Source organism: Electrona antarctica (assembly GCF_951216825.1).
Source record: "Electrona antarctica genome assembly, contig: scaffold_1168, whole genome shotgun sequence".
NCBI classification, from domain to species: domain Eukaryota; kingdom Metazoa; phylum Chordata; class Actinopteri; order Myctophiformes; family Myctophidae; genus Electrona; species Electrona antarctica.
Genome location: NW_027637237.1, coordinates 1 through 13,101, shown reverse-complemented (window position 1 = coordinate 13,101; position 13,101 = coordinate 1). Strand labels below are relative to the sequence as shown.

Here is a 13,101-nt window from a genome sequence, read left to right as displayed (position 1 = left end):
TGTGTCCCTCTCTAGGTGCTGCCAGACTTACTAAAGAGCCGCGGACATTTTCGGCTGTCGGACAGCTTCTTTTCAGTTTTTTTAGACAGCTGGTGGATGGAAATTAAGCTCCACCTCCGCGGACGACTGCCGCGGCGGCCAGATTCCCGGAAACGCTCTCCTCCGCGGCAGTTGTCCGCGGAGGTGGAGCTTCTTTTCCATCCACCAGCTGTCTAAAAACTCGGAAAAGAAGCTGCGGACAGCTTCTTTTGTCCGCGGCTGTCGGCCGTTTTGCGCTTAGGTGTGGAAACACTGTCTCTCTCTCTCTCTCTCTCTCTCTCCCTCCGTTGTAGAGAAGAACGCCATTGATTCCACTCCTTTGTGCTGTACAACAGTCAGTGGAAGCGTCATCGTCCGGTCTCTCTGTTCCGTCCGCGTCTCATTCCGTCGTCCTTCTCTTCTCCCCAAACAAACCACAGGAGGAGTGAGACGAAAAGAAAGGCCTCGTTTTCTAACCATCTAGTGCTTATCTCGATTACTGTATACCTACTTAATTTTTTATTTTATTTTTTTTACATGATCAAACAAATACATACAGAATGTTCTACATTGTATGTCTCTGGTTTTAACATCTCGTGGGAGCATCCCTGACTCCACACTGCATACATGAATAATAGGTATAGTCGTATATTTTCACGGAACCCTTTTTTTTTTACACAGAGAAAATTCTCCTTTCACCCTCAACTCGTCTCCTATACTCTGTACGAAATTATTACATACAGTAGTCAAACATTACGCCCCCTTCCTGCGTCTGTCAACACACGTCCCGTATCCCACTGCGGCTTTCAAAAGGTTAAATGTGTTTGTAAATGTGTTTTGATTGTAAAATATGGTACATGTGCTTTTATTTATGATTAACGAAAGAGGAAAACAAAGAGTGGGATAGGCAGTTTCTATGGATTCATATAGCGGCAATCTCGCTTATTAGTTCCAAAAATGTCTGCTGTTTGTTTCAAACTGGGACAATTAGACAGGCAGGAAAATAAGTTTGCGCTACTGTATGTAAGGATTTGGGGGATTTGATCTACTCTGATTTACTTACAAGAAGGGGGAGGCGATCGATGGCGTATAGTGCGCTAACTGGGTAAAGATGGTGGAGGACTATAGCTGGAGATTGGAGGGAGGGGGGTAGGGGGCGAGGGGGGTAACGGTGGCCGCGGGCGGGAGGTAGGGACAGGGGGTGGGTCACTGAAAGACCGTGTGGTAGGTGGGGCACTGGTGGGACTTCATGTACTTGACGGCGAACTTGAGCTCCTTGCTCTTCTTGTCCCACTTGTGGATGGACATGAGCAGCAGCTGCTGGTCCACCTTGCGGCCCATGATGAGGAAGTTGGAGTTCAGGCTGTCGAGCTGCGCGCACGGGCAGTTGGCGCCGTTCTTGATGTAGAGCGTGAGCTTCTTCAGGTCCTTCTTGCGCAGCACGCCCTGCTTCAGCACCTTCTTCTTCTTCTGCGCCGCGATCAGCTTCCGGTCGCCCTTCTCCTTCTTCACCTCCTTGATCTTCATCTTGAGGGCTGCAAGGGGGAAGGGGGAGCAAATTCAAATTTTAGTTTTCTTTTAGTCATAGCCTTTTGAATGGTTTTCGTTTAGTTTGAGTCACATTTTAGTCACCTGGAATGTTTTAGTGTCTAGTTTTTTGTCATGAGATTTAAGTTGACTAAATCTATACACTAGTCGTCGTGAGCTTGTAGATCTGCCATTTTCAGCATGCAACCATGTGTAAAATGACTTGTGTCTTTTACTCATGCTGGAGCTCTTGTCCACTAGTCCCTTCCTAACATTTTAGTCTACTTTGTATTTAGTCTTATAGTTTTAGTGATCGTAGCTTAGTTTCCATTTAGTTTTCGTCAGTGAAAAAAGGTAGTCGACGAACATTTGTTCACTGTGGGACGGGTGGGTAGAGTTTGATGAGTGAACCACATGCTTGTCTGAGAGGCACAGACATTGAACCCAGTGATTCCAGTCTAAAAAAGAACAACGTGTTTCGCCGTTTCAATGTGTCGGCTATGTAAACAACGTCGTCCTAAATCCACACTCGAAGCCATCAAAATGACGTAATGGAAACACATGCCATTTCTTCTTTTGGCAAAGCCAATCGTCTCAACGTTCAATCTGTTCATACCAAACCCTAATTTACTGCCTGGCATTGTAGTCCAGCCAAGTTGGCATATTTCAAGAGCAGTCTTTTTCTTTCTTTCTTCTTTTTACATATTGTTTTTGTTATTATTATTTATGAGGCCGCCCTACACATTTATACCCAGGTAGACATACTGTACTGTACTGTACTGTACTGTACTGTACTGTACTGTACTGTACTGTACTGTACTGTACATACAGTACTGATGTACTATAGTCTCACGTAGCCAGACAACTATTCCACAATCTCACCTCCCATGCAAGATCCAAGTAAGGAAGCTGCCATTTCCTTTCACATTTGTTTTTATTTTATCTTTTCCATTTAAGCAGCAATAAGCAATATATATGCTTAGCTGATTCCTATTTATATTGGAATACATTTGCGGGGACTGTAAAGACGACATCGAAGTGGGGAGGAGGCTCCGCTTTGTCGCTTACTCATGATCAGAGCAGCCTTCCATGCTCCAGAGGACTGTATGACGGAAGCATTTGATGAAATTGCGAGAGGCAACAGTCTGGTCACGCGAGACTATACCACTGTCCCTGCTGTTTCAGAGGGCTGTGAGATTTTTCTTTTTTTCTTTTTCTTTTTTTTCAAAGCCTGCTCACAGGAAGAACACTGAGCTCTGAAATGAGCATGGCGCTTAGTTTACACCTCTCCTGAGAATCATCATTTAACCTCCGGCAACAACTCAACACTAATATCCTGGGGAGTATCCAAAGACTACATCCTGTGCGTGCGTGTGCGCGTGCGCGCGTGCATGTGCGTGCGTGCGTGCGTGCGTGCGTGCGTGTGTGTTTCTCTGCGTTATCTTATTTAATATCCTGGACACTCGAGCATTCTGTTTTTGCACTGGTGCATGGTAACACCATGTCCCATTTGCAAAAACCCAGATAAGCTCCCGGCTAAGAGAAACTGGAATATTGTACCTGGAATGTTCCAATATCGTCCAGGCTTCTGAATCATGCAGTTTTGTTTGTGTATGCTTAGTTTGACCAGTCTGACTGCATCCTAGTGGCTCCCACTGGAGTTGCGCTTCATGGGAGCTTGTCGTTTGGTTCACTAAACATCCTGCGCATGCACGGTTTGTCAACAAATTAATTGTAGTATTATTCAGGAAGGTTTTTCAACAAACTTTTTGTGACTTAACCCATTTTGACCTGAGATCAGATTCTAAAAATGTCTTCTACATCCTGACAGTTTTCTGAAAAAGCTATGTTTCTATGTCAGTCGAAACATAGCTTAGACCTACAAGCAGACCTACAAGCTCGTAGCGCGCCACTCGGTGGCGCGCTATGAGCTTGTAGATCTGCTATTTTTCAATAGCTAAAGCATAACATAATGCTAACACCAAAATCCCGCCCAAAATGGGTTAAATATGCATCCGATTGAGCGAGTGATCATGTGCCCGTGCGGAGGAGCCGATGGCCTCGACATCAACGATGAGTTACAGGGAATCTGGCATTTTTAATTTATTTCGGCGGTCCCTGTGGACCAAAGCGGCAGCATTTCCCCCAGAATAAAGACACTATTACCCAAGAGCACCATTGCCTCTTGTCGCCGAGAGGTGGATTCACCATCTGGTGGCTTGTGCTTTTCTTTTGAAAAGGGGGATGTATGGTGTTTCGGGAAAACAGCTGTTTGCAAGATGTATAGCGATGAGGCAATGTGTCTGTAATTGCAGATATGCAAGATTGATAGATTTGGAGGAAGATCCAACCCAATGTCAGGCATTTGGAATTATAGAAATAGCCGATGTTCTCTCTAATGGTCTCATCTGCTTACATCGTTCATGTGCTTATATCGTTCAAGGCATCGACATTTAATTGCGACTGAGAAATAAAAATGTCCTTGTAGCTGACTCCGCCACATGGTGGCGGTATTGCGTTCACTGTATTGTGAACTTGTGAACTCTATACCGCCGCCATCTGGCAGAGTAAGGTTACCTCGTAGCTGGCTAGCTGATTTATAGGTACTTCAGACAGCCACTAGATGGCACACTGCATTCCACACATCACGATCTGTGGTATAAAGTTAATTATTTAATAATATCTATAAGTGCAGTTCTGATGGGCTACAGTGTGTACCTTTGTAACGCACCGTCTCCCACCAAGCGTCCTCACTGAAAATGGAAGCAACTGGATGAGGCTGCTGTGAGCTGACAGATATAAACTAACCAATACCTTTGGACCCAGCATACGTGTTACAATTATTATACCGCAATCATAACATTGTTTTGGGGGGAAATTGATATCTTCATTACATACCGTTTTAAACATTCTGTGGATTTATTTAGTTTCTCTGTCGCCTATGCATTTCTCGTTTGAATATTTGTTACTATACCACCAACATCTGCACCCAAAGTACACAACACAACATGTCATTAATGGCTTCAATGGCTATGCCCCTACTGTCTCCATCTCATTGTGTTGTTGCTGCATGTATTGTATTGAGACAACTGCCATTGTTCCAGGTTCCAGCTGTTTATTGTTGTACAGTATGTATTACCTTCATACTACTTTTTCAATATTAAAGGGCCTCACTTTGAATGGTCAAGAACTGTCCGTCCTGACTATAGCAGATAACTTGAAATATAATCATTTAATTTTCCTACTCAGACATGCACAGTATACTTCTATGACGCAAAGGATATAGGCTAGCTAGATAACACTAGGTCTGACAAACACCAGATAATCTAACTAATGGACTGTGAAGTCCTGCAGTGTTAATTTATCAATTTGTAATACACAATTGTAGTACCCTCATACATGTGTACACTCAGAGTTAAATTCACACTGAGGATTTGGGCTGTCTGGACTGCTGACTTGCGTCTCCTGCACGCGGGTGTGTATGAGTGCGTATTTGTACATGGGAGAGATTAAAATTGAACTGCCAAGCATTTGAGAGAGGAATTCTCTGGGTGAGCGCTTTGACAGGCCAAATTAATCATGAGCAGGGCAAAGGCACACAGTTGGTATGAAGCTGGGCTATGTACCCAAGCCTTTTGGAAGGTTGCCATCTCACTTCTTAACCTCCTTGTCTACTGTTTTATAAACATACGTCCGTACACTCTGATGTACGCACGCACGCACGCACGCACGCACGCACGCACGCACGCACGCACGCACGCAGGATTGTAGCAGGAAGGAATGTGTGTGCATTGAATCGCCTCAGAACCTGTTCCCCACTAAGACCTTTGGCGTGCGTGCATGCATGCGTGTGTGTGTGTTGTGTACTTTTAAGTTTGAGGCTACTTTATATTCTATTTCACTCTGAGGCAAATATTACTCCACTACGATTAATTGACCGTTTTAGTAACTATAGTTACTTTACAGATTTTGATTCACATACAGTCCAGTATTGTACATCAACTGATAAATAACAATATATTACCAGTAAGACGCCTGAGGGCGAGAAGCGTGCACTGGCCATATATGGAGCGTGTCTTTTTAGGCCTGTTGTGAACTCTAGTTTTTTCCGGCTGCCGGCATTAATAACTTTGGGGCAGGCCCGTCTAGAGTTTAAATGGACAGATATCAGTCAAAAGGTAGACATTGAGAGGAAGGATGGATGGGGAAGGATCAATATATGGAATGTCAGAACAGGTTCTGACATAATCCATATACTAATATTGATGACATCAGGGATCTCCATATGGGCTTAATTGCGACAGCAGGTCGCATTTACTATGATCCCTGATTTACTATCATCCCTGATGATGTCACATGATGTCACGAGACCTGCAGAGGAACCATATATGGGGGCTTTCCCCATGTATGGGGATTTTGAGTGATACACTGAATGACCGACCGACCGACTGACCGACCGATTTACTGACGGGAAATGCACGATTCCATAGTTAACTGGATTATCCTGATCCTGATTGGCCGGGCCGCATGTTAGATTTTCAACCGAGAAGAGCCCGCCTTCTACAGCGTCACCAGACCAATGCCAGGCTAGTGATCTGCTAGTGATTCAGGGTCTGGAGCCTAGGCTACTACACAGCAGCACACACTGAACATGAATTATACTTCTGCACAACAAGTACGGTTCAAGTATAGAGCGTCGCAGTCCAGCCCCCTACCAGGGCCCAGGAAATGATTCCCTGTTCATTTTCCTCATAGACATTTCAAAAAGTATTTATTTAAAGATTTTTTAAGTGTCGTACAAAGCCAACTCGAGTTGTGCGAAATCATGACGAAAAATAATTAGAAAGAAGAAGAAAACGGCAGGTTACAACACTTTTTTTCTTGTTTTTCTTCTTTGTAATTATTTGTTTGGTCCAAAATATTGTGTTTATTGTCATGATTTGTCACGACTCGAGTTGGCTTTGTACGACGCTTAAAAGGTCTTTAAATAAATACTTTTTGAAATATCTATGGGAAAAATGCATTGGGAATTATTTCCTGGGCCTGGCGTCGTCATGAAAGGGGACGGGACTGCGACGCCAATGCATTTGTACTTCTACTCAAGTAAAACATTTTAAATAAGGACTTTAAAAGCAGTAACTTGAGTATTTCTACAGGTGTTGTAGCTGTACTTCAACAAATCTGAATACTTCTTCCACCCTCTTTATGATCTCAAAACCAGACCTCCATGCCACTGTAATGTACACTGGGCAGGTTCAAATGGTTTGCCCTTCGCCCCACTGTACATGTCCACCCATATCCAGTCATGCTGTAAGTGGCGCACTGGGGGCTCTCTCTCTCTTTGCAGTCGAGCCTGGCCAATATCCCCATGACAAGCTGTGCCCGCTTTTTTTCTTACACAAACTCACTTTCTCTTGAGTGAGTTGAGGATACATGTAGGAAGAAACAGAACAGACGGAGAAAGAGGGTTGGAGGGAGAGCGAGACGGAGGGTCAAAGTGGGAGAGTTGGAGGAAAAATAAAGTGACAGAAATGGAGAAAAGTGTTCTGTCATTTTGAGGAGAAACAGCAGCAGCAGTGTGTGTGCAGCAATATCACAGCCTTTCTGGACCCAAACTCCTCCCCTTTAGTGCAGAGGTTCTCAACCTGGGGGTCGAGACCCCTCGGGGGGGGGGGGGGGGGGGGGGGGGGTCCCGAAATTATATATATTAAAAAAAACTGAATGGCTGGAAAATGGAAATTTAGAGTTCACATTCATTTAGAGTTCATGCATAAACTTTCCTTAATGATTTTATCTGATTTCAGTATTTATTTATTATGAATTTCTCTATTATTGTAGGTTATTGCAGTGGTCAATTTGTATTGTTGGTGGGGATGGGGGCTGAGCGCGGGTCGTGAGACATGGCCAAAGCATTTCCGGGGGTCCCCAGCCAAAAAACCCTTGAGAACATCACAGCCTTTCTGGACCCAAACTCCTCCCCTTTAGTGCACCATCACAGTGCATCCAGATATACAGTATGTGACAAGGGGCGGCAAAATGCTGCGAGCGGCAGAAATCTCTTCCTGGTTTTTAGCCAGCTGGCGGATGGAAATTAAGCTCCACCCACGCTGCAACTTTCCGCGGCGGCCACGAAACCGGAAATGCTTTGTCCACACGGCAAGTTGCAGCGTGGGTGGAGCTTAATTTCCATCCACCAGCTGTCGAAAAACCAGGAAGAGACTCCTGCTGCTCGCGGCATTTGCCGCCCCTTGTCGCGTATATCTGGATGCAAAACTCCTCCCCTTTTGTTCACCATCACAGCCTAAGTAAGTAGCCTCGTGAACCAACACTTTCCGAGCCATGATGTCACCCTATAGGTCAGGAGCCTATCTGCTGTATAGCCTTGAGACGGCTTGGTTTAAACGTACGCCCCTGGACATGACACTCTTTCTGTAGCTTCAGATGATCTCTGTGCTTTTGACCCGTTGTTGACCTGTCTGTCTAGCATCAAATACTGGATGAGTGAGAACCTTCTCAAGCTAAATGAGGATAAGACAGAAGTTCTCATAATCGGTTCTAGTGAGCAGAAAGAATCAATAATAAGCAGACTTGGCAACCTGACTGTAGAAAGTAACAGTACAGTAAAGAACGTGGGGGTCATTATTGATTCTGAATTGAATTTTAATTCACACATTAATCATGTTACCAAGATTGCCTTTTTTCACCTTAGAAATATTGCACGAATCAGAGCCTATTTGTCATTGGACGAATCAGCTTGATTACTGCAATGCACTTTTTTCTGGACTGCCAAAGAATTACAACTGCCAGATGACAACTGCAGCAGCCAGAGTTTTAACTAAAACTAAGATGAGAGAACATATTACTCCAGTTTTAGCTTCACTGCATTGGATTCCTGTTGTTTTTAGGTATTCTTTTACTTGTTTATAAAGCTCTCAATGGTCTCGCACCTTCCTACCTACATGACTGCCTGCCTAAATATGTCCCAAACCACCCCCTCAGGTCTTTTACTGCTGGCCTGCTCGCAAAAAAATGGCAACTAAAAAAACACTGCTTCTACGGGCCGACGGCGTGGAACAAACTCCCACTATACCTTCCTTCGAGGCAGCCTCTGTAGACACTTTTAAAGCACAGTCCAATACCTACTTCTACACTTGATCTTTTTTAATTCATGTCCTCACTGTATTGCATTACTGCTATTATTTTAATGTTTTATGCCTTGCTTTTCTTTTTTTCACCATTGCTCTGTATTTCATGTCATGAAAGGTGCTATACAAATAAAGTTTTATTATTATTATTATTATTATTACTATGGGTGCGTTCGGATATAGGCACACTGAGTGTACTGTACTGCCAATAGGCGAGTGCGCTCCTGGTGCGCATTTCCAAACGCACCCGCATCACAGGGACATACTACATACAGTACACCCAATCCTACCCTTGATGCTGAGTGCCAAGCAGGGAGACATTGGGTACCATTACTACAGTCTTTGGTATGACTTGGCCGATGATTGATCCCCCGACCTCCCAGTCTCAAGGCGGACACTATAACCACAGGGCCACTGAGCCAATGACATAAATCTTTATATGAGCCTATCAAACTCCTCCCCCTTTCCACCTTTGTCATTTAATGCGCCGTGTGGCCAGATGATCCACCGCTGAGGAATGTGTGAGAAATCGGAGCTCGAAAGTACTCTTTCACAGGACACTCTCTCATCTTCTCTCGTCTTTGTTCACGTTTCTTTTTTTCCCCTCCTCTCCTTTTTGCTCTAATCAAAAGGCCAGTATTGAGTGGCATTTAGGGTGAGCAAAACGTCCACGGAGGAGTTGTGGTAATGACATTCACAAAGCATGACACAGAGCTGGAATCAGACGTTACCACGTTGGACACCACAGCGTACGGTAGAGTCACTCTTGGCTCGGTCCCGACGAGCTCTAAAACGTTGATTCATTTAGTCGTTTGAGAGAGACTCATCTACTGCTAATAAACTGTAATCTGTCCATGGCCGCTCCAGCGCTAGTCTGCGGCTGGCTATCTGCCGTCCGATGTAATCATCAATCTGAATGAAGCAAGAGAGAGAGACCGTGTGTGTTGCCTTCTGACCCCCTCTGAAAAATTAAATCACCCCCTCCCCCGGGGTTGGCAACGACGCAACATAATAACACCACCTGATTTATTCTTGTTTTGACATTGTGTTGCGTATACCACAAATAGCTGATCTACAAGCTCACAATGCAATGCGTCACGGTGTGAGCTTTAGATATGCGATTTGTGGTGCGTGACGCCGCTGCGCAACCAAGTATAAAGCATGGCTCTATAGAAGAGTTCAATTAACCAGACAAATGTCTTAAGTGTGATTTTTAACATTTGTGATAGATGATCAGGGACGAGCCAAGAACTTTGGCTGCTGTGAGCAACGCGGACAAAGGGGGTATTTTCTGTTGCTGTTGGACGGGAGCGCTAATGTTCGTTCACTTCATATTTCTACCGTGTCCTCTTCTGAAATGTTGACTATCACCACACCGTGTTCCAGCCAAACAAGGCTTAAGACCACGGATTGTGAAACTCTTTGCCCAGCTTTGAATGTTTTATCTCCAGCATTCTGGATTCACGGCATGCCATAAAACATGCTGTCAATACAATGCTCTGTAGGAATATGATCTATTCCAAGCAATAGATCGGACCACATGCTGTGTACAGTACAGTACGTTATAACTGATGGGTTTTGGGAGGCTGAGCCGTGCTCTTGCTCTTAAGCCATTTTGGGCGGGAACCCCTTTTGGTGTTAGCATTATGTTATGCTTTAGCTATTGAAAAATAGCAGATCTACAAGCTCGAGCTTGTAGGTCTGCTATTTTTGAAAAATGTGGCGCAAATCTTTGAATATGTATTATTTTGTTTTTAACTCAAATCTTTGCTTCTGAGGGGTTCCCAGAATAACATATTTTCAGATGGGGGTCGGCGGCCAATTCAATCACATCATGTTTGGGGGTCCTTGACATGAAATATTGAGCACCACTGATACAGAAACATAGGAATTTCAGGAAACTGTCAGAATTTAGAAGACACCGAGTGACGCGCTACGAGCTTGTAGGTCTGCTATTTTTGAAAAATCAAAGAACGACTGACATAGAAACATAGCTTTTTCAGAAAACTGTCAGGATGTAGACATTTGTAGAATCGTTCCCAGGTCAAAAGGTTTAACGAGCCTCGCAGGGCCACGAGTGTCCCTCTCGCCATCGCTGCGTTGCAGTGTCATGAACGCGGGAACGAGAAAAAGGCACGACGGTATTCCATTAGTTAGTAAATTCAATACAATAATCTGGGGGCGGAATCTCACTCCTGTGAAGACATGTAGTCTGACGAGGCCAACAAGGCTCAAGGGAGAACAGATGATTAGTGCAGTTATGTTCTGGCTTCATGTTTGAGGTCATAAACATAATGGTGAGGGAGCATATTAGATAATGTGTTGAGGAGATATTCCATGGCCAGCTAGAGGGGTGGTTTTAAGACTTTAAAAACTTTTTTTTTTTAGTTGACCGAAATCCCCCAGGGGCTCTATACTAGGCCCCCTCCTGTTTTCACTCACAAACTAAATATTTTTGTCCGAGAACGTTTGCCCCCCCAGAATAGGGACGCGATGGGTTCATGTGGTTTAAAAACCGCTCGTTTTTTGTAGGAAAAAGGAAACCGATGTTTGCAGATAGAACAGTGTAAGGCGCCAAATGTGTACATTTGTAAACCCATGTACACAGTAAAATCCTGAGTGTCAATTTAACTCGGAGCATGCACAAATATAGCATTTGTACACACTCTGAGTTCCAAATGGATAAATCGACTGTGTGCATATATGATCGATAGTTAGGTAGGTAGGTAGGTAGGTAGGTAGAAAGGTAGGTAGATGTAATAATGTACATACTTTAATGGCTGATCATATAAAATGTGATGAGACAGAGGTACTGGGGGGGGGGACAAAACGCACCAAAGGATGAATAAGGCTCATATGACTCACTTTTTTTTTTACTTAAGGATATTACCGTTGTACTTAATTTCTAGTTGGATATTTCAGGGTTGGGGTGAGTTCAGGTCCTTCTGGCTCTACATTGGTCCATGGATCTGATTATGGATCACTTAATATCCTTCATATTTTCCATAATGCAATCCAGTGTTTTATGTCCAGATGGGGCCCCAGTACTGGTGCTCACTGCGGGAGCAGTAAATCCCAAAGGTGTGTGTGTGTGTGTGTGTGTGTGTGTGTGTGTGTGTGTGTGTGTGTGTGTGTGTGCGTGTGTGCGTGTGTGTGTGTGTGTGTGTGTGTGTGCGTGTGCGTGTGCGTGCGTGCGTGCGTGCATGCACTTTTAACAATTTCCCAATTAAACACTATCAGTTTGCATCTCTATTTCGGCCATTTATTATCGACGAAAAATTATTTATTTGATCTGAAGATTTTTTTTTAGGATTTCTGAACATATAAAATAGGGCTTAATGGTTAGCAACAGATCTTTTACTGTGTGCATGTCTTCGGGTATAATTAGATTTTCTGTTACTTACCAAAGTCACTGGCGCAGTAATGTTCCATGATGTTGTCTGCTTTCATCTCGTTATCACACGGGGGGGCAGACCTTTGACACTGCATGGGGGAGGGGAGGGGGAGGGGGGGCACAAAAGAAGAGACAGCATGATCAACACAGTAAAAAGGTACATTGTATGTACAGTACAGTACAGTACAGTGCAGTGCAGTGCAGTACAGTACAGTAGGCTGATGTTGATGAGGTCAGATTAGCTCAAGGGTTCCCAATAGGGATGTCCCGATCACGCTATTTTGCTCCCCGATCCGATTCCGATCATTTGATTTTGAGTATCTGCCCGATCCGATATTTATATTTGTATAGAACACTTATGCCATATCACAATAGTACTATATCCAAAATCACAGACAATATCAGTCTAACATCATGATATGGATATAATATTGATACTACGATTGTCCCGATCATGTTTTCTTTTTCTTTTTTTTTGCAGCCCGACCCGATTCCGATCATTTAAAAATGACGTGATCGACAACCCTAATTCCCAACCTGTTCACTCCAAATGACGCCCAAATAACCATATAGCCACTGGCTGTGGGCCGCCCCGCTATGAAATAGCTTCAACGAAATAAATCCCGTCTACAAGCTCACAACGCATTACGATGTGACACGTTGTGAGCTCGTATAGATCGGCTATTCTAAACGGCGACGTAGCCCCACTTTGAAACCCATGTGCGTTGGCTTTCCAGAGAACTCAGTGGGTGGCTGAGGCCACGTCTGTCCCGCACAATTACAGTCAACGAGACCAAAGTCATGTCAGCGAGCGTCCTTATGGGCCCCTGAGACCCCCGAGCCCCCCCCACCCCCCCGAGCACACGTTTGAGACACACTTGTTTGGAGCCCGGCTTGTCAGTGGCTATTTGCTGCAGAGCAGGAATATATAGCCCAGGAGGGTCTGACTGATGTTTGCCCTGCAATTACGGCGGAGAAAATGTTTTAATTCCAGCCCGTTGTATATTTTTGGTGCAC

At 44.3% G+C, this 13,101-nt stretch overlaps 1 protein-coding gene across 1 annotated transcript; it reads right to left on the bottom strand.

Annotated features, from left to right (window-relative positions):
- Positions 1 to 297: 297 nt before the first annotated feature.
- Positions 298 to 12,173, bottom strand: LOC306919039 (secreted frizzled-related protein 1-like; the record flags this gene model as incomplete). The annotated part of the gene is made up of 2 exons (XM_079531886.1): positions 298 to 1,553; positions 12,095 to 12,173. Coding segments are annotated over 2 exons (408 nt in total), but the record flags the coding sequence as incomplete, so codon positions are not given.
- Between the last annotated feature and the right edge of the window lie 928 nt (positions 12,174 to 13,101).